The sequence below is a fragment of the Zootoca vivipara genome, chromosome 3 (assembly GCF_965207765.1).
Source record: "Zootoca vivipara chromosome 3, rZooViv2.hap1.1, whole genome shotgun sequence".
Lineage (NCBI taxonomy): Eukaryota > Metazoa > Chordata > Lepidosauria > Squamata > Lacertidae > Zootoca > Zootoca vivipara.
In genome coordinates, this window is record NC_142586.1 from 95,602,366 (window position 1) to 95,627,663 (window position 25,298).

Below are 25,298 nucleotides of genomic sequence, written 5' to 3' on the forward strand. Positions count from 1 at the left end.
AGTGCCCTCAATCTTTCCCAACATCAGGGTCTTTTCCAAGGATTCTTCTCTTCTCATGAGGTGGCCAAAGTATTGGAGCCTCAGCTTCACGATCTGTCCTTCCAGGGAGCACTCAGGGCTGATTTCCTTAAGAATGGATAGGTTTGATCTTCTAGCAGTCCATGGGACTCTCAAGAGTCTCCTCCAGCACCATAATTCAAAAGCATCAATTCTTCGGCGATCAGCCTTCTTTATGGTCCAGCTCTCACTTCCATACATCACTACTGGGAAAACCATAGCTTTAACTATACGGACCTTTGTCGGCAAGGTGATGTCTCTGCTTTTTAAGATGCTGTCTAGGTTTGTCATTGCTTTTCTCCCAAGAAGCAGGCGTCTTTTAATTTCGTGACTGCTGTCACCATCTGCAGTGATCAAGGAGCCCAAGAAAGTAAAATCTCTCACTGCCTCCATTTCTTCCCCTTCTATTTGCCAGGAGGTGATGGGACCAGTGGCCATGATCTTGGTTTTTTTGATGTTGAGCTTCAGACCATATTTTGCGCTCTCCTCTTTCACCCTCATTAAAAGGTTCTTTAATTCCTCCTCACTTTCTGCCATCAAGGTTGTGTCATCTGCATATCTGAGGTTGTTGATATTCCTTCCGGCAATCTTAATTCCTGCTTGGGATTCATCTAGTCCAGCCTTTCGCATGATGAATTCTGCATATAAGTTAAATAAGCAGGGAGACAATATACAACCTTGTCGTACTCCTTTCCCAATTTTGAACCACTCAGTTGTTCCATATCCAGTTCTAACTGTAGCTTCTTGTCCCACATAGAGATTTCTCAGGAGACAGATGAGGTGATCAGGCACTCCCATTTCTTTAAGAACTTGCCATAGTTTGCTGTGGTCGACACAGTCAAAGGCTTTTGCATAGTCAATGAAGCAGAAGTAGACGTTTTTCTGGAACTCTCTAGCTTTCTCCATAATCCAGCGCATGTTTGCTATTTGGTCTCTGGTTCCTCTGCCCTTTCGAAATCCAGCTTGCACTTCTGGGAGTTCTCGGTCCACATACTGCCTAAGCCTGCCTTGTAGAATTTTAAGCATAACCTTGCTAGCGTGTGAAATGAGCGCAATTGTGCGGTAGTTGGAGCATTCTTTGTGCGGTAGTTGGAGCATTCTCCTTCATGGATCAATGCCTCTCCTTCATGGATCAATGCCTTGTCGTGGCGAAGGGGCTTGAATAACTCAGAGAAGCTATGAGCTATGCCATGCAGGGCCACCCAAGATGGACAGGTCATAGTGGAGAGTTTTGACTAAACGTGATCCACCTGGAGAAGGAACTGGCAAGCCACTCCAGTATCCCTGCCAAGAAAACTCCATGGACAAAGACAACAAGCCCTTAACCTACATCATGTGAGATTTTAATTCCAGCCAAACTGACAGCTCTCCCTTGCCACACAGAAGCTGGATTACAAACTTTATTGTTTCTTGAATATCTGAACTTTCCGTGCCACCATACCAGCTTTGGCAATCAGTGTCAGAGGCGTCACCACCACAAGTACACACTCACGTTGGTTGATCTTACTCGGAAGAAACCAGAGGGCACTCCTTAAGAGAGCACATTTTAAATCAGTCCAATTAAATGTGATGATTCATATTGGGAACATGAGACGCTGTTGCAACACTCTGAACCCCAGTTACAAGGTTTGAGTGTTTTGCAAATACTCCAGGCAGGAATTCTTTAAAAACAACAACAAAACTTTACAAAAGCTATATTCTATTGTGACAAATTACATACATGTTTGGTGTTTGTGTGTGTGTGTGTGTGTGTGTGTGTGTGTGTGTGTGTGTGTGTGTGTTTGGATTTGTGTGAGTTTTAACTACCTTAAAAGTAGCTAATTGTTTGGTAGCCTCTCCAACCTGATAGTGACCTTCACAACTTGGCTGTAAGAGTAACTCTCTGTAGCAATTATGCAGCTTTTATCTGTAGTGTTATTTTTTAAAAAACCCAAAAAACCACAGTGTTTTAAATGAGGTGGCAGTGCAGAACTCATTGTTAATGAGTTGCCACATTGTCACAGACAAGACACTGTACTTTGAACAGAGAAGACGTAATTGGGAAGAGAGAATAATGCAAAGACGCTCGGCTCTGTCTGAGGGTTCTGTACATTAAATGACATCTGCTGAAAAGATTTCTTTCTGGGCTGGTGCTGTGGCAGGTGCACAGAAGAACAATACTAGCTGTGAATGGAATTTGCTCATGCTATGTAAGAATGCTTTCTTTGCCTGTTCTCTTTGTGGCAATAGCCCTGACTGAAAGCATTGGCTAAAAAAATAATAATGTGTGAGGCTGAGGATGAGATTGTACAGTAAATTTTGATGGGCAAATGTTCCCTTGCTATTGACTTCCTCTCATAGTTCTTCTGTGGTTAATCACTGGCTTCCTATATTGAGGAAATTGAGTATAAATATTCTTCTCATATGGATGAAACTAAGAATCACCCTTGTAAAATATGGCCTTGCAAATGTGTTTGTTACCTCAGCCTGTGGCATGAAAAGCAGGTGTTCGTGCTGTAACTTGGGCCTTTATTCAGGTGCAGTTTTTTAAATGTTTCCAGAGATTTACTGAACTCGGCTGCATGGTGGGAGGACTCTGTGAGCCCAACATGCACATGCAGGAAGGACTGTAGTCTGGCGGTAGAGTATCTGCTTTTCATACAGAATGTCCCAGGTTCAATTCCATGTAGGGTTGGGAGAGACCTGTTCAGTGGTCTGTGTTTGCCTGAGCTTGAGTCTGGACTAAGGATTCTGAGCCCCTGTGTTCTGATTCGATACATGATATCCAATCCCAGAACATTTCAGGATTTGGGCCTCTGCCATTGGCCCTTAAACTCTGAGTTATGATTCGCAGCTTGGAAGTTTAGACACCCAATCACATTGGGAGTGGGAGGGGCCCAGGCCTTCAGAAATGTATATAAGCAGTTGCTTTGCCCATGTTGTCCAGTTCTGTTAGCTCAATAAAGGTTCTTGCTGTTATCACTGTGACTTGGTGGTGGGAACCCGCCTACACTTCAAAACCCTTGCCTAGAACCCCAGAGAGCTGCTGCTGTCAGTCAGTGTATGCAGTACTGAGCTAGATGGGACAATATAAACCAGCTTCCCTTGTTTCATGCAGGCTTGTGGAGGCTGGCTCAGGTAGCACTTAGCCATAGTTTCACATTCCCTTAAAATCCAGGCCATTTTGTAATGTGACAATCTTATTTTTCTTCTTAATTTGTCTTAATTACTCAGTGGGCCAAATCCAGCATTTCGCAAGTAGAATTCTGCTCATGCACTGAGACATCTTCCTCTGAACATCTCCACGTGCACAGACAGTGCTGGATACAACCTACTAGGTGATATCTGACTACATTATATTCACAGTGGGACCTGGTGAAATCAGTGGGTTAACTAATATAAATTCATTTATTTCAAAGGGTCTGCTCTCAGTAGGACTTAGTTGAATTCAACCCACTGTATTGAAAGTACAGTATGCATTGCAAGTACAGTAACCCATTGTATTGCTGGTGGGGAATGTGATGGCTAGGTTGCTTATGGGGGCAAATTACTACCAACCTATAACACTTTGCTTGCGGTATTTTCACTGGCCAGTTTGCTACTGGGCCTAGTTCAAGGTGTTGGTACTAACATATATGTACCTATAAAGCTCAGGAGAAGATTACTTCAGAGACCACCTTATACACCCAGTGAACTGATGCAGTCGGAAGGAGAATTTCTCTTGCAAGTTCCAAAGTTCTAAGAAGCCTGTTCCACAATAACTCAGAGCAGGGCTTTTAATGAGGCTGCCCCTGTTCTGCTCTTGCCAAGATACAAACAACTCCCACTTTCTGGAAATGGGTGAAAACATTTTTGTTCCAATAGGCTTTTCCAGCTGGATAAAATGAGGCCTTACTGCAAATGTCTATTGTAATAATAATTATTATTTATTATTTATACCCCGCCCATCTGGCTGGGTTTCCCCAGCCACTCGCTTCCAACAGAAAAATTAAATAATCGATTAAAGATTAAAAGCCTCCCTAAACAGGGCTGCCTTGAGATGTCTTCTAAAAATCTGGTAGCTGTTTTTCTCTTTGGCATCTGTTGGGAGGGCGTTCCACAGGGTAGGCGCCACCACCGAGAAGGCCCTCTGCCTAGTTCTCTGCAACTTGGCTTCTCGTAACGAGGGAACCGCCAGAAGGCCCTCGGCGCTGGACCTCAGTGTCCGAGCAGAACGATGGGGGTGGAGAGTTTTAGAGTTAGAGTTTTAGTGTCATTTTAAATATATCTGTTGCTTTTGTGTTTTTAACTGTTTTTAATTGTGTGCAAATTGCATCAAGATGGTGGTTTAGAAAGCAAATAATAAAGCAACAACAATGCATTTGACAGGATTCAGAATATTTGGGGTTGGTGTGCCCCTCATCTGCCTCTTCTGTATTCCTTTCTTTCTTTCTTTCTTTTCTTTTGTGTGTGTGTGTGTGTGTGTGTGTGTGTGTATATAGGTTTTAAAAAGAGAAGACATCTGAAGGCAGCCCTGTATCGGGAGGTTTTTAATGTTTGTTGTTTTTATTATGTTTTTAGATATGCTGTAAGCTGCTATAGAGTGGCTGGGGAAACCCAGCCAGATGGGTGGGGTAATAATAATAATAATAATAATAATAATAATAATAATAATAATAATATGTTCCCCATGCTATGAAAGCATGTAACTTATAGCCTTGTTCAGAAACCCTGTGGGTGAAATGATGTTTGTTTGTTTTTCTTTAAAAAAAATGTTTTGACGAATCTCCTGCACTAATACTGTGTTTCACTGGCTAACTAATGGCAAATTAAAGCTTATAAGGTTTGAGATAGATTAATCAGATGGAGTAGAATGCCTTTTGGCAAGGGTAATTATAATACACAATTTGTAATTAACAGTCAGAATGGTTGTTTGCAGCATCCTGATTACGAAGCATTAGAGGTGTGGGGGGGACTCAATTAAGCATGGTGTGGCTGGATTATAATTCAGGGATAGTAGTTCTCACCCAGAACAGAATTAAACTCAAGGAGCTTCAACCTTAATGGGATGCTTTGCTCATGTTTAGTCAGCTGCCCCACTGCAGAAATGCTCTCAAACCCTGGACGGCCTTAGACAGGGCATGATAGCAAGTGTGGCCTAGCGAGCGTGGGTTCCACTCCTTTGTACACCTTAGTAAGGCTTTAGTTGTAAAGCCTCTTAAAACCGAGTGTCCTTAGAGTGTTTGAAAGTGACTGCAGAACCCACATCTTATCTGTAGATACCTACACATCATTTGTTGCATTTTAATGAGGAGTCACAAGCACTTTGATATATAAGGGTCTGGTGACTTCTATTTCTGTAACCTCATGTTACAGCTGCTTCAGGTTGCATTTTTTCGGGTTGTGCTCCGTGCCAAACCCAGAAGTACTGAAACGGGTTACTTCTGGGTTTCGGCATGCGTGCATGTCCAGAAGCGCTAAATTGCGCTATGCACAGAAGCGTGACCCGCCCATGCGCAGACATGGGTTGTGAATGTGCCTCCTGCATGGATCACGTTCGCAACCCGAGCGTCCACTGTATCTGAAGAAGTGTACATGCACACGAAAGCTCATACCAAGGACAAACTTAGTTGGTCTCTAAGGTGCTATTGGAAAGAATTTTTCTATTTTATTTTGTTTTGACGGCAGACCAACACGGCTACCTACCTGCAACAAGCACTTTGAAGGCACTCCCCTGGGTGCAAATATCACACAAAAGCTTGTCAATAAATTTAGAGTGTCCCCACCTCTTTCCTCAGTGATTATTCTCTCACTGCCAAGGCCCATTATTGATCCACACATTAACAATTGACCGTGCCCCTTTCAGTCCCTGCCAAGTAAGCCTGAAAACTATTTGATACTGCCTTGTTTGCAACCAGAATTGTATGTGATGAGCCAATTAGTGCATTTCAAAGCATTTAGAATTTGTTTTTGCTTAAGGCACTAACCCTCCCCGCAATTAATGTTGATATATGTAGTTAGCGATATTTTGATTTTGGTTGTTGTTTAGTCGTTTAGTCGTGTCCGACTCTTCGTGACCCCATGGACCATAGCACGCCAGGCACTCCTGTCTTGCACTGCCTCCCGCAATTTGGTCAAACTCATGTTCGTAGCTTCGAGAACACTGTCCAACCATCTTGTCCTCTGTCGTCCCCTTCTCCTAGTGCCCTCAATCTTTCCCAACATCAGGGTCTTTTCCAGGGAGTCTTCTCTTCTCATGAGGTGGCCAAAGTATTGGAGCCTGAGCTTCACGATTTGATTTTGGTTATACTGTACTTATTCAGAGCAGTATGAGGGGAAATTCTCACTCAGTTGTATAGCACATTCTCTGCCTGAAGAAGGTCCTAACCTCAAACTTGGGCATCTTCAGGACGGTAGAACTGGAAAGATCACTGTCCAAAGCCTGAAAGAACCACAGCCAGTCAGTTTAGATCAGCCTTCTCCAATCTGGTGCCCTCCAGCTGTTATGAACTGAAACTCCCATTAGCCCTAGTCAATATAGCCAATGGTCAGGGATGATGGGAGTTGTAGTTCAAAATTTTGGGGAGGGCAACAGGGATTCAGCTATGCAGCTGCAAATACGTTTTAAGTGTATTAAATGTCACATTCTACAAATGTAACACTAGATTATGGTGAGCTAATGGGAAATTCAATATATATATTTTAAACAGTTTCTTTAAAATGCATTTTCGCAGGGGTTTTTACCGTATATACAGTATGTCTAGATGCAGCCCAGGTTGGAGAAGACCAGTCAGATGGGTGGGGTACAAATAATAAAACTATTATTAAATTATTCTTATTAATTATTCTTATTCTTATTACTATTATTATTTACTTTGTATAAGGCAGCTTGATATGACCATCTAATTGACAGCAGTATTTTGAAGTCTCGGGGGGAGGTCTTTCCTACCCTTACCACGTGAGACTTTTCCGAGCTGAGATTCAGCTTGGAACATTTTACATGGGGGGGGGGGCAGGGAATCTGCATTAAAATTACCAGTTGAGATTCACAAGGTCATGGACTTTTCTGTTGGACTCCCTGGTTGTGGAATGCATTTTATATGGCGGGGGAAAGAATTGCATATATTAAAGCCTTTTCAATATGGATGGCTTTTGGTTCTTATTTGAGTAGTGCGCCTTAAATAATAATATCTGTCTTGTATGTTAATTTGCGGCTGTTGTTAGCCTTTGTACTGGTTTTTAATGTTTGTTAAAATACCTTGATGGAAAGGCACAGTCACAAAAACAAAAAACAAAAAAACACACACACCCAAACCCCTAATAAATAAATATTCTTTATAATGGAGCTGCTGTGGCAGATAGGCATTCCTCTGGTAATTTCCAGCAATGTTGGTAACCACCATCAGTATTAAAAGGAGCAAAAACACTTGGATTCTGCAACTAATGGGATTCTGTACCTGCTTATGGCTAGTTGAACTGGAGGAAGTTGATTAGTGAGAACAAGCAAGGCTTCAATAAGCAGCCTTCGGGGGTGTAAGGCGAGTTCCCTAATAACTAGGAGTTCTCCAATAAAGTCACTGAACACAAGCTAAACTGACATGGGCATTCTTTAATTGAAACGAGAGGTTTTGTGCTAAGGGGATGCTCCCCTAACAGGATTCAGAATTATTTGAGAAGCACTTGAGTGCCAACAGCAACTGTCTAATAAGTGGCACCTTCATGTCAGTTTGTAACAATTAAGATAATTAATGCTGTATTTTGCATTACTTTCTCCTTGAGAGAACACACCATATCGACATTGATCTCAAACGTCCTGCTTAATAAGTGTTCAGAAAATATTCACCTTTATTTCCTCTTCTTCTTCTTTTTCTATTTCCAGCTCTCCTATATGCAACAATTTTTGGTAATGTAACAACCATATTCCAGCAAATGTATGCTAATACAAATAGATACCACGAAATGCTAAACAGTGTCCGGGACTTCCTGAAACTCTATCAAGTGCCCAAAGGTCTGAGTGAACGTGTGATGGATTACATTGTTTCTACCTGGTCAATGTCCAGAGGCATCGATACAGAAAAGGTGAGCTGTCTTGATATTGGAAAGCTACCATCAAATAAATGCTTTCTCGCTATTCCTTACTTGTAGCTGCTATTCTTGACTACTGTTTATTGGGTTGATTTTTTTTTTAAAAAAGCTAAGTTTTCCTTATATCAAATTCAGCTTTTGTCAGATGACACGTCTTATATTTATTTTTTCCTCAAAAAAACACACCATGGCTTATTTTCAAGGGATGTCTTATTTTTATTACAGTACATGGGTAGTGCAGTAGCTCCCCCCGCTATCGTGTTTTGTGTGTCCTGTTGCGAGTGTGTGTCCTCTCGCTCCCACACCGGGCAGTGAGCTGGGGAGCGGAGGTGGTTTTGCTGAGTTGATTGAGTCAGGCAGGCAAGGGAGTCTATTTCGGATCGCCTGAGGAAACGTTTGCTGCTCTCTCCACCCCCCCCATGCCTGCGCCTCAGCCAGACGCACATCCTCAACCCGCTTTGTGCGGCGGGGGCAAGATGCGCGTCAGCATGCAACCCCTCAGATTCCTTCCGCCCCTCCCTCGCCGCCAACCGACCCCCACCCCTTTTCCCCGCCTGAGGTAAAAAGTCCATACCGTAGTTAGAGCTGGCTGCCCAGCTACCGTATGTGAAGGCCAAGGGAGGAGGAGGGGTGGGTGGGAAACCTCTCCTGGCCATTTCCTCACCTCCCTCGTTCGTTCGCACGCCTGCCTGTCTGCAAGCGGGGCTTCGCGCGGCACGTGCAAAGGCTGCAGCCAGGTCCCGGGGCTTCGCGCGCCGCGTGCAAAGGCTGTAGCCGGGTCCCGGGGGTTAACGCAGCAGCAGCAGCCGGTTCCGAGCAGCCCCCTTCCTTTTCCTCTTCTTTGCCACAGACCTGCGGTATGGCTTATTTTTGAGGTATGCCTTATATTTTGCCACCTCAGAAAAATCCTGCCATGCCTTATTTTGTAGGGATGTTTTATAATGTGAGAAACACGGTAGAGATGTCTGAGTTCTCTGACGTTTTCTCCACATAGTGGCTTTGTAATTTTCATTGAGAAAAATATGGGGAAATGTGAAGAATGTTGCAATGCAACCTAGCAGCACAGATTTATTTCCTTCCTCCCCTCCTTCTCCATTCACCCATTGCCCATTGTGGTGACTAATACAGCCAAGAGAATTTGGGAGATGTAGTTATCTAAGGGGTTTAAGTATTTGGGAAGGACATGATATATCAGCCGTGATGAAACTTAGCAGGTCTTTATATGGACGGCCGCAGACCAAGATTCCTATGGATGTTACGGCCACAGACAGAGTTCTCCTCTGACAGCAGCCCTGAGGAGAAAATGAACCCACTCCCTCAATTGTCCAATGAAGAGGCACAACCAGCTTCCTCTCCTTCCCTGAACGTTGAGGAGAGACCTCTGCCGCAGACTATCTAGAGCAGGCATCCCCAAACTTTGGCCCTCCAGATGTTTTGGACTACAATTCCCATCTTCCCCGACCACCGGTCCTGTTAGCTAGGGATCATGGGTGTTGTAGGCCAAAACATCTGGAGGGCCGCAGTTTGGGGATGCCTGATCTAGAGGATCAGGAGAGTCCAGAGGAGATATCACCACAGGCTGGAACCCCAAGCCCTAGAAGAAGCCAACTAACTGACCAATTCACAACGGGGGGTGGGGTGGGGGTGGGATTCTAGTCAATTAATACCTATAGCCCAGGCTATAAAGATCTGCTAGTTGTTCCAAGACACAGCTGAGGGATCACAAACGGCTCCTAAAATCCACATCTATGTAGGTCCCTCTCCAAGGTGCTGATTCTGCTTTGCCTAGCCTTCCATTACTATGCCTGCTACTATTAATATACTGTCCTTCATTTGAAGATCTCAGGGGTCACAAGATAAAAGCACAAATACCATACTTGCAATAGTGGCCATCTCCATGGAACTGGACACCCGTGAACCCAATGAATGGTGTCTTGAGTACATTCTCTGTGTACTAAATAAACAAATCCACAAATCCAGAAAAATAGCTTCTCTGGCTCCAAATTGTTGGTGAATTTTATTAAATACGAATGCTGTTGCTTCAACTGGCACTTGCTTCCACACCTTAACTCCTTGTCTGAGAGGGCAAGTCCCTGTCCATTGCATATGCAGAATAATTGAGCTATGGAACTCGCTGCTGCAGCAGGCAATAAAGGCCACCAACTTGGATGGCATTGAAAGAGGGTTAGACAAAGTCATAGAGGATAAAGCTATCAACGGCTTCTGACTGGGATGGCTATGCTCTGCCTCCACAGTTGGAGGCAATCCATGCTTCCAGATACCAGTTGCTAGAAACAGCTGGGTGAGTGAGGGCTCTTGTGCTTGAGTCCTGCTTGTGGGTTCCCTACAGGCATTTTGTTGGCCACTGTGAGAAGAGGATTCTGGACTGCATGGCCCATTGCTTGATCCAACAGGGTCTTCTTATGTTCTCATGCAACATATCTATTCAGTCATGACTTGAAAAGCATCCTCAGTTTCCTCTATTTAACATCTTTTCTTTATTTTTATTTTTTTAACTTCATTAGCTGTCCTGAGGGTTGGGTGTCTTCATCTTGGCAACAAAAGGTGGGCTAATTTTAAAACAAACTTCTGCCCTGTTGCACCAAAGGCATTTTCATGAGAAGAATGCAAAGGTTATTGGATCACAACTATCCATTTTTACCTTGAAGAATTGCTTTAATAAATATAAAGAAATATTCAATTCTTAGACTATTAGAAGAGATTTATTCTGATAGATTTCTGTAATTGACATATTCCTATCATAGGCAGTGGAGTTTATCATGTTAAAAAAAGAAGAAGCCTATGTTGATAGCAGAGGCTAACAAATTTAAGACTTGAGTAATGACAATACCAGCCCATAAATACTAAAGTCCAATTCTCAAGCTCCACTGAATTTGCATACAAACACAACTTCAAGAACATTGTGGAATGAATAAATCATAATGTGATTTCTACACTCCTGCATTGCTGTCACTACTGATGTGTGTCATGTAATACACCCCTCTAAGCAAATATTTTGAAGGTGAATTTATCCCCTAAATCACTATGCTTTTATTTTACCTGCTTGGTGAGGTGCAGAGGGTATAGAGAAACTGAAACAGTAAAAGCTAATTTAAGCATTATTGATTTATTTTGCAAATGTAAGGTAAGGTAAAGATAAAGGACACCTGGATGGCTAAGTCCAGTCGAATTCAACTGTGGGTTGTGGTGCTCGTCTCCACTTTCAGGCCAAGGGAGCCAGCGTTTGTCTACGGACAGCATTCTGGGTCATATGGCCAGCATGACTAAACCACTTCTGGTGCAATGGAACACAGTGCACAGAAACGCTATTTACCTTCCCACTGCAGCGGTACCTATTTATCTACTTGCGCTGGTATGCTTTTGAATTGCTAGGTTGGCAGGAGCTGGGACAGAGCAACGGGAACTCACCCCGTCATGTGGATTCAAACTGCTACCTTCTGATCAGCAAGCATAAGAGTCTCAGTGTTTAAACCACAGTGCCACCTTAATGGGCTGAACAGTTTTGGCTACATTTAAACATGTATGTTGATGAAAGGCAACAATCCTAGTATTTTATTGTTTTGTTGTAGATTTATAAATGATTCTTAGTTTTATGTTTTGTAAGCCATTTACAGTATAATTTGTCGCAGAAGGCAAGTGGTGGTTGTTGTGTAAATTTGAAAGGAAGTGTTACTAGTATCGTTCAGAGATTTGGCAGGTACCTTGTATTTGATTTTCAGACATTTTCTTTTAGATGTTTTATGTTTATTTTATTTTTTTGATCAGCCAGACACTTTAACAATTGTTTTGTGTCATTTTTATATTTCATTGTATATATTGCTATACATTGCCATTGTATGTATTGGCGGTACAGTCAAACCTCGGTTCATGCCTACCTTGGCCAGCAACCGCTTTGGCCAGCAACCGCCACGGACCCAGAAGTGTTTACATCTGGTTCCGCAGCGTCGGGTGCGCATAAGCGATCTGCGCAGCTCGCGCGTGCGCAGAAGCACTCTATCGGTGCTTCATGCACGCGCAAAAGTGTGCCTTCGGCGAGCGACCGTCTCTGTGGAATGGATTGCAGTCGCAAACTGAGGTACCACTGTATACAAATACTTTTATAAATAACAATAAAATAACTCAAAAATCCTATGTTTCCCAGATAAGTTCTAGTTCCTTACCATTAAGCAAAGGTATGTTAGACAAGGATATTAGTAAAACAAGTTTATTCTAAGGATAGTTGCCATATTTACAGTTGCCCTAAGGCAGGGGTTCCCAAACTAAGGCTCGGGGGCCGGATGCAGCCCAATCACCTTCTAAATCCGGCCCGTGGACGTTTTTACATGAGTAGAATGTGTCCTTTTATTTAAAAAGCATCTCTGGGTTACTTGTGGGGCATTTCCCCCCAAAAAAATATAGTCGGGCCCCCACAAGGTCTGAGAGACAGTGGACCGGCCCCCTGCTGAAAAAGTTTCCTGACCCCTGCCCTAAGGCAATGGCAGATGCCAGCATTTGTTGGGAAATTCCACATCTGAGTGTATTTTGAGAAAAAGGTTATTCTTCTCTAGAGGAATAAAAATAATCAGCAATAAGCAAACTTTTTTCCTAGGCATTTGAATGGTAGCAACTACTCTAAGATGCTCATAGCTGCCAAGTTTTCCCTTTTCTCACGAGGAAGCCTATTCAGCATAAGGGAATTTCCCTTAAAAAAAGGGATAACTTGGCAGCTATGAAGATGCTATTGTGTTTGTCCACTGATGCAATGATACCACTCTTCTGCGCTGGTTTGACCATGAATGGAAATTGGAGGTTTCAATAAAATGAGTTTTAAACAAAATGCAAATAAAACATAAAAAGAATCCAACCGAAGCTAACCTTATTAGAGAGATTTAAGCATGTGCCAGGTCTTGGATGTGAGCTACAATTTTGGGGGGATTGGGGGGGTGTAATCTTAGCAAGGCAGCCAATGTGTGTTTGGCCACATCTCTCTCTCCTCCTGCCAGGTAGGTGATGATGATTTGCTACTGTAGGTTAATTGGTTTTCTCATGACAAAGGAATTTGAAAGCCCCCTGATACATTCCAAAAAGTTTAAGCATTTATTTGCTGTTTCAATTGCATGCTCTATTTAAGTATGTGATATGTATTCTGTTCTATTGATTTCACTGACTTAAAAAAAAAACAACCCTTTGACTATTATCTTGGTAGTTCAGTTTCTTATCAAAAAATGTGTTTGGCCTAAATAACTGTTTTCTTCTTGGCCTTGTACAGATATTTTCTGCCTTAATATTGAAGAGCTTTTTAATTTAATGTTGAGGCTGGTGTGGGAATTTCAGGGTCAATGAGGGCTGCACTTTTAAAACTAATTTTCTAACTTTGCATTCCCTGGCAGATTCCTGTTTAACATTTGCAATTATAACTTCAGCAGCTGCCACCATTCCCAATGAGACTTAATGATTACTATTAATTATTTTCTGTCTGCTATCTTGGCAGTTGGAGATGTTTCAGTTTATTTTATAAAAACAAACATCTGCTGAGCAGTGTCACGGCTTCCATGCACATAGGTAGATGCAGAGGATTCCAAATTCAAAGGCAAATAGCTAAAAACGGGGTTGTTATTAGGGATTCACATCGCTTAAGAGACAGATGGCTAGATTCCATTGCTTTGTCCAAAAGAGCAAAGAAGCAGGAACATGAATTTAGCCAATTGTAAGTTGGCTAGCCAACAGGAAGCCAAAATGAATCTTCTGCGCAAGCACACGATGCTTTTTAAAGAAAATAAAATATTGTCATAATGACAGCACACAGTGGATGTAGCACACTCAGATCTCTTGCAGCGGTTGATTCTTGTAATGTTGTCCCAGGTTTTGCAGATTTGCCCTAAGGACATGCGAGCGGACATCTGCGTTCATCTGAATCGGAAAGTTTTTAAAGAGCACCCTGCGTTTAGGCTGGCCAGCGATGGGTGTCTGCGAGCTCTTGCTATGGAATTTCAGACGGTGCACTGTGCTCCAGGGGATCTCATATATCATGCTGGAGAGAGCGTGGACAATCTTTGCTTTGTGGTTTCGGGATCCTTGGAAGTTATCCAGGATGATGAAGTTGTTGCAATTTTGGGTAGGTTCTCCCATTACATTCTGTCTTTGTGTTCCCATTTGTGTACCAAATGACAATATTTATTCTGAAAGTGAATTCCTGTGTAGCTTCTTTCTTTCATTTGTTGCTTTAAAAAAAATCGGCTGTTTTGTTTGAGTTTCGCTTAGAGATTGTTTTTATTGGAAATATTGTTTGGGTATTGAGATTTGTTACTAGGGATGTCGGAAGCTGAACTGCAGTGGAACAGAAACACAGAAACAAATACAGGGTAAAGTGGGAAATTGTTAGCCACCTTGAGTTCCTCTGAAAAAGAGGGAATGTGTTTTCCCCCCCAATAGAATAATAAATAAATTATTATTATTATTATTATTATTAATCATATAGCTGGGGAGAAGCATGCAGCTAGTGGTGGTCATCCATAACTTAGAATTCATGGGAAGTAAGGGACCCATCTAGCCCTCTCTCCCCGCCCCCCCCATCCCATTTTGGATATATTTATTGCAATGCTGTTGTTTAACACAGTATTTCCAGGCATCATTAACAGCATAGAAGCATTAAAGAACATTAAAACCTATTCTGTCAAGCAAAGCCCAAAGTATTTTGAAATGTAGATTTGCTCTATTTTTAGCCAGAAAGTTCAGCCACACAATGAGGGCACTAAGCACATAAAAAGGTTTTGCACTTCAACGCAGTGGAAGCAAAGCAAGGAGGGAAAGACCATGTGATAACCCATAAGTTGTAGATGAGTAACAAGGCTGATCCGGCCTTCAGGTGGTGATGTGATTCTATCACACCTTTCTAATGGTAAAGTAAAATCTCACAGAGATGTGCTGCAGCGTCTGTTGCTCACATTAGCCTTGCAGAAAAACCAGCAGCCTAGCAACCTTAAATTGAAGGAGTGAAGGCCAGAGGCCTACCTTGGAACACTGTGAGAGCAAGAGGAACTCCATTTTCAAAATCTCTCCGTCTCTGATAGAAAGTAAATTAGACAGCACTTCTCTGTTTGTAGCCACAAGATGTTCTGTTCCATCATACTATAGAGGATGTAGCCCACCACAAGTTCTAAGTAGGGCAACCACAATTGTGCCTGTAAAATTCCAGATAGACACATGTATGAAGGTACCAGGTACATAACGCCACCTAGTAGAGTTGGGTGGATGACTTTGCATCTTGGAGTGCTCTCTCTTGATTGGTTGATGAGATACTGCAATAAGGCGGACCTTCACTCTATAAAATCTCTCTGTACATGGACAAGGGTCGGGCAGAATGAGGAATGGTTTTTCCCCTGCTGCTCCATATTGTTTTGTCCGACAAACCAATAAAATCTGTTAAACTGCCTTGGATTTCGTCTGGTCAATTTGGGAAGCCAGTCATCCGCCTAACATTTCTGGTGCCGTGCGTGACTCGGATGAGGGCTTTTCCCTGAACCAGAGGCAGTCCCCTTTTGCCCCACTGGACAGGGTGCAGATTCCTAACAGTGCCTCTGGTCTGGTGCTCACCGGCAGACTTTTTCCAGAGGATCAGAGGTGGCCCTTGAGTTTCCGTGCCCTGGACGAAGAGGCAAAAAATCTTTCAGAACAAATGTAGCTATCACTTAAAAGGCAATATACAGTCAGGAAAGAGAGGAGACAGAACAATATACTATAGAGCAAACCCCTTAGATGTTGTTTCTCTCCCTCCCCCCTCCCAATTTCCTCCTCTCTTTCTTTTACATAGGGAAGCTGCCTTGCATTTGTATCTGAATTTCTCTCTCTCTCTCTCAACTAGGTACCCAAAAGACTGCTTGCATTCTGGTTCAGCCAATTTTTATTTTATTTATTTGCAGAGTGGGGGCAGCAAATTCTTTGAAAGGCATATATAAATAGTCTCAGTCACAGTATGCGGATGTCTCCCTCTTCCAAGCCTGGTGCTGCCAACAGTCCCCTTTCATGTCGTCATCCCCTCCCTCCCTGATCCTCTATCTGGCCTTTGGGGCCCCATTCCATCCCTAGGCCACACCTCACACCAGACCTCGCATTCTCTCCCTTCCTGGGTTTTGTTGCTTGGCTGGAATCTAATTCTGTAAGGGCTCCTCTTTCTTGCCTGGATTGATTATGCAGCCCCCAGAAGGTGGCCCAAGAGGGAATCATAGAAAGGTAGAGTTGGAAGGGACCCTGAGGATCATCTAGGAATCTCAACTAAGGCATCCATGACAGATGGCCATCCAATCTCTGCTTAAAATCCTCTGAGGAAGGAGGACCCACAACCTCCTGAGGGAGACTGTTCCACTGTCAAACAGCTCTTAGCGTCAGAAATTTCTTCCTAATGTTTAGTTGGAATCTCCTTCCTTGTAACTTGAAGCCATTGGCTTGGGTCCTAGCCTCAGGAACAGGAGAAAGTAAGCTTGCTCCATCTTCCATGTGACAGCCCTTTAGACATTTGAAGATGGCTATCATACCTCCTCTTCGTATCCTCTTTTCCATTCTAAACAGACCCAGTTCCTTCAGCTGTTTGTCATAAGGCTTGGTTTCCAGACCCATGGTCATCTTAGTTTTCCTCTACACATGTTGCCTTTGGGCTGAAAAAGATTCCTTGCTTACACACAGGGCCAGCCTGTCCTGTTCCTACCCCCCACTGAAGCCTCACTTACCAGAGTTGTGTGGCTGCAGCTTATGGGTTCCAACATGGGTGGCAGAATCCAAGGGGTGACACAGACCCTTCCACCATTACTGGAGTAGTAAGGAGCTGTGGCAGCAGCTTCCAACGAGATTTTGCAGGGCTCTCACAAGATCTCACCAGAACCTGGAAGCCACCACCAATGCTTCTTGCTTATCCAGCAGCAGGGGCACCTGCAGTGGTGCAACCTCTTGGATTCTGTCACCCAAGGCAGCTGCCTCAGTATGTCTCATGGGCGGGCCGGTTCTGCTTACACATATAGGATTGTACTCAAGACCAGTTGGATGGAGGAGACCACACTTTAGGGCTGCTGAAGGATCACTCTGTGGTTATAACTGTCATTAACAAAGACAGTGGCTCTACTGTTGATGGGTCAGTTAAGAACACAGGTCAATAGTCTTAATACTAATTGGCCCATTCCACAAATTTTGCATTCTGATTATTCAGCAGCACCCCTCAGGATTTTGAATAGCAGTCATTGTGAAAATTGTACTTGAAAGGGGAGGGGGAATGTGTTCACTAAACTATAATCTCTCCATTTCCATTTTAATGGAATGTGCTTTTCTGTTAGGAGTTATGCTCTTATCCCATCTTGCAACTGAGAAATAAACTGCATTTATTATTATTATTATTATTATTATTATTATTATTATTATTACCGTGTTTCTCATATTATAAGTCATGTCTTATATTAATTTTTTCTTCAAAAAAACACGACATGGCTTATTTTTGAGGGATGTCTTATTTTTTAATAAAGTGCACGCGGGCGCTGTTTGCCGGGCTTGTCAAGCCCAGCAAGGAGCGCCCGCCGATCTTCGGTGACAGGCGGGGATGGGGGGAGAGCGGAGAACGATCTCCGCTTCTCCCCCACCCCCGCCTGTCACACAGCACAGGGCCGAAGATCGGCGGGCGCTGTTTGCCGGGCTTGTCAAGCCCAGCAAACAGCGCCCGCCGATCTTTGGTGACAGGCGGGGGTGGGGGGAGAGCGGAGCACGATCTCCGCTTCCCCCCCACCCCCCCTGTCACACAGGACAGGTCCGAAGATCGGCGGGCGCTGTTTGCCGGGCTTGTCAAGCCCAGCAAGGAGCGCCCGCCGATCTTTGGTGACAGGCGGGGGTGGGGGGAGAGCGGAGAACGATCTCCGCTTCCCCCCCACCCCCGCCTGTCACACAGGACAGGTCCGAAGATCGGCGGGCGCTGTTTGCCGGGCTTGTCAAGCCCAGCAAACAGCGCCCGCCGATCTTCGGTGACAGGCGGGGGTGGGCGGAGAGCGGAGAACGATCTCCGCTTCCCCCCCACCCCGCCTGCCACACAGCACAGGTCGGCGGGCGCTGTTTGCCGGGCTTGTCAAGCCCAGCTAGGAGCGCCCGCCGATCTTCGGTGACAGGCGGGGGTGGGCGGAGAGCGGAGAACGATCTCCGCTTCTCCCCCACCCCCGCCTGTCACACAGGACAGGTCCGAAGATCGGCAGGCGCTGTTTGCCGGGCTTGTCAAGCCCAGCAAGGAGCGCCCGCCGATCTTTGGTGACAGGTGGGGGTGGGGGGAGAGCGGAGAACGATCTCCGCTTCCCCCCCCACCCCCGCCTGTCACACAGGACAGGTCCGAAGGTCGGCGGGCGCTGTTTGCCGGGCTTGTCAAGCCCAGCAAGGAGCGCCCGCCGATCTTTGGTGACAGGCGGGGGTGGGGGGAGAGCGGAGAACGATCTCCGCTTCCCCCCCACCCCCGCCTGTCACACAGGACAGGTCCGAAGATCGGCAGGCGCTGTTTGCCGGGCTTGTCAAGCCCAGCAAACAGCGCCCGCCGATCTTCGGTGACAGGCGGGGGTGGGCGGAGAGCGGAGAACGATCTCCGCTTCCCCCCCACCCCCGCCTGTCACACAGCACAGGTCGGCGGGCGCTGTTTGCCGGGCTTGTCAAGCCCAGCTAGGAGCGCCCGCCGATCTTTGGTGACAGGCGGGGGTGGGGGGAGAGCGGAGAACGATCTCCGCTTCCCCCCCACCCCCGCCTGTCACACAGGACAGGTCCGAAGATCGGCGGGCGCTGTTTGCCGGGCTTGTCAAGCCCAGCAAGGAGCGCCCGCCGATCTTTGGTGACAGGCGGGGGTGGGGGGAGAGCGGAGAACGATCTCCGCTTCCCCCCCCACCCCCGCCTGTCACACAGGACAGGTCCGAAGATCGGCGGGCGCTGTTTGCCGGGCTTGTCAAGCCCAGCAAGGAGCGCCCGCCGATCTTTGGTGACAGGCGGGGGTGGGGGGAGAGCGGAGCACGATCTCCGCTTCCCCCCCACCCCCGCCTGTCACACAGGACAGGTCCGAAGATCGGCGGGCGCTGTTTGCCGGGCTTGTCAAGCCCAGCAAGGAGCGCCCGCCGATCTTTGGTGACAGGCGGGGGTGGGGGGAGAGCGGAGCACGATCTCCGCTTCCCCCCCACCCCCCCTGTCACACAGGACAGGTCCGAAGATCGGCGGGCGCTGTTTGCCGGGCTTGTCAAGCCCAGCAAGGAGCGCCCGCCGATCTTTGGTGACAGGCGGGGGTGGGGGGAGAGCGGAGAACGATCTCCGCTTCCCCCCCACCCCCGCCTGTCACACAGGACAGGTCCGAAGATCGGCGGGCGCTGTTTGCCGGGCTTGTCAAGCCCAGCAAACAGCGCCCGCCGATCTTCGGTGACAGGCGGGGGTGGGCGGAGAGCGGAGAACGATCTCCGCTTCCCCCCCACCCCGCCTGCCACACAGCACAGGTCGGCGGGCGCTGTTTGCCGGGCTTGTCAAGCCCAGCTAGGAGCGCCCGCCGATCTTCGGTGACAGGCGGGGGTGGGCGGAGAGCGGAGAACGATCTCCGCTTCTCGCCCACCCCCGCCTGTCACACAGCACAGGGCCGAAGATCGGCGGGCGCTGTTTGCCGGGCTTGTCAAGCCCAGCTAGGAGCGCCCGCCGATCTTCGGTGACAGGCGGGGGTGGGCGGAGAGCAGAGAACGATCTCCGCTTCCCCCCCCACCCCCACCTGTCACACAGGACAGGTCCGAAGATCGGCGGGCGCTGTTTGCCGGGCTTGTCAAGCCCAGCAAACAGTGCCCGCCGATCTTTGGTGACAGGCGGGGGTGGGGGGAGAGCGGAGAACGATCTCCGCTTCCCCCCCACCCCCGCCTGTCACACAGGACAGGTCCGAAGATCGGCGGGCGCTGTTTGCCGGGCTTGTCAAGCCCAGCAAACAGCGCCCGCCGATCTTTGGTGACAGGCGGGGGTGGGGGGAGAGCGGAGAACGATCTCCGCTTCCCCCCCCCACCCCCGCCTGTCACACAGGACAGGTCCGAAGATCGGCGGGCGCTGTTTGCCGGGCTTGTCAAGCCCAGCAAGGAGCGCCCGCCGATCTTTGGTGACAGGCGGGGGTGGGGGGAGAGCGGAGAACGATCTCCGCTTCCCCCCACCCCTGCCTGTCACACAGCACAGGTCCGAAGATCGGCGGGCGCTGTTTGCCGGGCTTGTCAAGCCCAGCAAGGAGCGCCCTCCGATCTTCGGCTCTGTCCCCCGATGCGCGACGGCTCGGGGAAGCAGGCAGGGAGCTCCTGCTGGGTCCCGCGCCTTCGCCTCTCGCTCGGTCGGGGCTACACGACATGGCTTATTTTCGGGGTATGTCTTATTTTTCACCAACCCTTAGAAATCCTGTCATGGCTTATTTTTTGGGGATGCCTTAAAATATGAGAAACACGGTATTATTATTTTGTGACTGAATGATCTATGTAACTTAGGAGCAAAATGTCCTTTGTGCCTTAAAAAGATATGAATGAATTTACAGGCAATATTTTTTTAAATGCTATGAGAGCCAACTTTACGCTGAAATTAGGAGGCTGAGCCTCCTACAACAGTATTTCATTTGGTGAGCTTATTGCTCTTGGCTTATTGAATACGCTGCGTTCTCTTGCATAATAACATTACTATAAATCAGGTTTACCCAGTTCCTAAGAGGAAAGCGTGATCTCAGTTCCAAATGATATTCATTGTGCTAGAAGGATATCTTTTGAGAACCAGTCTGGCCTAGTGGATAGGATCTTGGAGTTAGGCCAAGCAAATCTGTGTTCAGTTCCCTGCCTAGTCATAAATTTGTAAAATGGAAGGGAGATCTCATCTAGCCTCCTGCTCCAAGTTAGAAATCCAGAACAAGAGTATTTACATCAGGTGGCTGCCCAGTCTCTTCTGAAGATCTCCTGTGAGATCTCCACCCACCCAGGAAATTCACTGGGTGACCTTGGACCAATTAGACTCTCTTACCCTAACCTACCTTTATGTTGATAAATGGAGGCACATATTACCTCATGTGACCCATGGTAGGCCACAAAAAGGGTCCATCTAGCTTTGATAACTTCAGGGACAGACTACAATAACTTTACCAATCCTGGCTGGGGCCCATCGGGCTTGAAGTCCAGCAATATCTGGAGGGCACCATGTTGACTACCCTTGATCAAAGCCCTGCTTTACAAAACCAAGGCATATCTCTATTATTAGATTGTAAACATATGCAGAAGTATTTCTACACTAATACTGGAAAAGTGCAAATGCTATCTTTGTTGACTAAACATTGTTTCTCCCTTGCTGTGCTGAAGTTTTTGCTGGAAATGATGTGGCAAAGCACATTAGGACATGCCTTTTTTTAAGTAGGAAACATTATGTACAAAGGGGAGTGGGGTATTCGATTTAAAGCATTTAAATAAAATACTTTTTAAAAAAATCTGATCCTTTTAGAATTCCAGTTTGGTATGGAACCATTTCCACCTCAATAAAAAATAGCTATAATAAAGCAGATAAAATCAATAAACCAACTAAAGTTATGATTGTAGTGTGACCATGCATGCATTTGTTATGCAAACCCAGCTATTTTAATTTGTTTACTGTCACCAGGGATTGGGGTGGTTTCATTTGTTTCCTCTGATTAAGACAGCACATTGCACAGGCAGATGACATGGATTGCGTGTCCTCAGATTCCCAGAGTAAGTTATCATCCCCGAGGAATTTTCCTTTCTTTCAAAAAACCATGTTACCCCTTGTGGAAATGTGTGTGTCTTCCATTCTGTAGAAGAAAGGTGTTAAATAGCCCATTTGCTCTAGAAGGAGAAAACCCTGCTGGTTTAATTTTATCTAATTGCAATCTTAAAGCATACAGACAGAATTGTTCTTGTAATGCTTCTCCGAAACGGCTTTGGTTTATTACTTTACCCCCCCCCCCCCAAGGACATCTATTACACAGAAGTGCCAAAGGTGATAGTCCCAGCTCAATGGGATAGACTCATAATGTGGCACAGGGATATTTAAACCTTGCCCCCACCCCCATACAAGGGAGCTGGATTTTATTTGATGTATTATTTCCGTTTAGCAACCACTTACTTTCTGAAGATCTCAAAGGGGTTCACAATATATATACAGTGGTACCTCGACTTACGAATGACTCGACCTACAAATGTTTCGAGTTACGAACAGAGTTCCGTCCGCCATTTTGGATGCAGTTTAGATAGGATTTTTTCGGCTTACGAATTTTTTTGATTTCCCCCCCCCCATTGGCTTCGACTTACTAATTTTTTGACTTACGAAGGTCCGTTTGGAACGGATTAAATTCGTAAGTCGAGGTACCACTGTATACACGCACGCACACACACACACACACACACACACACACACGTACATATCTATCTGTCTGCCTTTCTATCATCTCTACACAATAAGTACAATAAAGAATGATTTCTGTAAAACAACAACACTCAAATACTTAAACAATATCCATATTGATATGAATAATCAGAGAGCAGTACAAGACAGTATAATGCAAAATTACAACCAACATAACACACATTAGTCGTGTAGCCACTCACCCAATCTCACTCACCATCCGTTGCACAGAACCACAACAGTCATTTACTACTTTGAATGTTATCTCTGTCAACCAACCACTCATACTTAACAATATAACAACCTACATACAAAGGATGACTGCCAATCATACACATGTAACATAGTCTCCCCATCTTCAAAGCACTAAAGAGCTCATGCCCCACACCTACAGGACCATACTAGGATATCTTATCTGAGGGGGGCAGTTCTATACCAGAACAAACATTGTCTGCACAAACATTTCAGTTTGTCAAATGGAATGATTTCCCCTCTCATATCCCTGTGTGCTGTTCTGGGGGCCAGAGCCAATTTCAGGGTTACATGGGGGCAAGAGGGGGTAGAGCTTGGTTAAGTGGATCCCACACATAAGGCTGTATCCCCCTAAGTTATACTCACAGTAGACCTATTGAAATCAATAAGTTAGCCATGCCCATTATTTTCAATGAGTCTGTCCTGAATAGGGGGATACAACCCAAATACAGGCAGCCCCTCCATTTACATTTTGAGGCACCATCAGCAAAATCATGTATAATTGAAAACCATTGAAAGAGTCTGCAATCACCCCACTCTACCCTTTTACTGATGTATCAAGGAGGCCTTTATGACGTTTCCAGGTCCCTTTCTGGGTTCGGTGTGATGTGCGTATACACAGTCGCACACATATTGAACGCACGTAAACCGGGGGGGGGGGGGGTGCCTGTATTGCAAACTCCTGCCTTTCAATTTGATTTTTGATCTGTTAGCATAATGTGCTCTGTTATATGCATACCTGCCAAGTTGCTGTCGGAGAAATAAGGGACCGGGCCAGAAGTAGCAGACTGGAAGTAACGCTGCTGCCATTTTGGAACTGAGCAGAGCATGCTCAGAAGTGACTTTTGATGCTGCTTTGCCCAGTTCCAAAATGGCCGCCGCGCCAGAAGTCGCACTGCAGCCATTTTGGAACTGGGCAGAGCAGCATCAAAAGTCGCTTCTGAGCATGCTCCGCCCAGTTCCAAAATGGCCGCCGCGCCAGAATAAACCAGGGAAAAACAAAAAAATCCATTTTTTTCCAGCTAGGAACAGCTGGGAAAACGGAGATTTCCCGGCGAATACGGGAGACTTGGCAGCTATGATTATATGACACGAGGGAAAGATTTTTGAATCTTAAGTGTTTATGTTGGACCCACTGGTCATTTGGCATCTACCCAATGGACAAGGAATACTATAGACTCCTTATCTTGTTATTATATCTTTATAGAACATGGCCACATGACAACAGGGCTCTTCTTTCAGATTCTGAGGAGAAAATATTTCTGTTTATTTTTCTGAAGATTTCCTGGGCCATACAATATTTCTTCATGTGAACATGAAGGGTAATTGTAGGTAAAGGTAAAGGGACCCCTGACTATTAGGTCCAGTCGTGACCGACTCTGGGGTTGCGCGCTCATCTCGCATTATTGGCCGAGGGAGCCGGCGTATAGCTTCCAGGTCATGTGGCCAGCATGACAAAGCCGCTTCTGGCAAACCAGAGCAGCACATGGAAACGCTGTTTACCTTCCCACTGTAGCGGTTCCTATTTATCTACTTGCATTTTGACCTGCTTTCGAACTAGTAGGTTGGCAGGAGCTGGGACCAAGCAACGGGAGCTCACCCCGTCACAGGGATTCGAACCGCCGACCTTCTGATCAGCAAGCCCTAGGCTCAGTGGTTTAACCACAGCGCCACCTAGTTTTCAAATAAATGAAAGAAGTAAATAATAGCTTTTTAAAATTATCCACACACTTTTAGGGGACAGTGCTCTTCTTATGCTGGTACAGATCAAGCAGCACCATTGAATTCAGGTTAAATCATATATGAAGAAACTGTGTGGGAGATCAAAAGCTCAGGGTGGCTTTTATCAACACTGCCAGTTACACTGTTTAGCCACCCAGCAAAGAAAAAGGAGCAAAGAGAGATTGACAGCTTTTAAGTTGTTAGCCATTTTTGAAGGATTAACAGCAGGCTGACACTCAACATTCTTTTTATGCTATTAACTGTCTTACTTTACACAAATTACTCTAATTAATTAATTGGCAAATTAAATATCAGTGCCTTAGCACAATTAGAATTTTTACAAAGTTGAATAAAGGTACATTTTCTTGACTGAACAGGAGAAATTACTTTTATTAGGAATCTTACATGGAATGGATCGTTATAGATTATTGGAAGCAACCCACATTTTAAATTGAATGGGTTAATCACTGTTACCAGAGTTGCAGGGCCGTCTTAAGCGCCCCTGGCGCCGTGGAGCGACAGATCCCTCTGGCGCCCCCCGCCCCATTTCCCAGCGCGGTGGGCGGGCAGGCACAGCGCGGTTGTCAAACCGGCGGACCGGGCGGGCCGGCGCTGTGGTGCCCTGCGCCACCGGGGGTCTACCTAGAGCCGGCCCTGCAGAGTTGTTTAACTAAAAATTTTGCAAGCTTGAGAATTCTGAGTCCAGTGCTAAGACTGGATAAATGGATTTATGCTAATCCACTGGATAGTTTTAAGCACAGAGCTCTGTGGAGCAATTCAGCTGATTGACTGCTGGCCTTTGAAAAACACTGCATTCTGCTTGT

The 25,298-nt window shown here is 45.7% G+C and overlaps 1 protein-coding gene across 1 annotated transcript in view; it reads left to right on the plus strand.

Moving 5' to 3' along the window:
- The window catches only part of KCNH1 (potassium voltage-gated channel subfamily H member 1), a 128,720-nt gene that overhangs the window by 101,246 nt on the left and 2,176 nt on the right, over positions 1–25,298 (plus strand). Inside the window, exons 8-9 of the mRNA XM_088667061.1 lie at positions 7,895–8,094; positions 13,963–14,215. Of these exons, the coding sequence (XP_088523187.1) occupies positions 7,895–8,094; positions 13,963–14,215 (453 nt within the window). The remainder of the gene's footprint in view (positions 1–7,894; positions 8,095–13,962; positions 14,216–25,298) is intronic.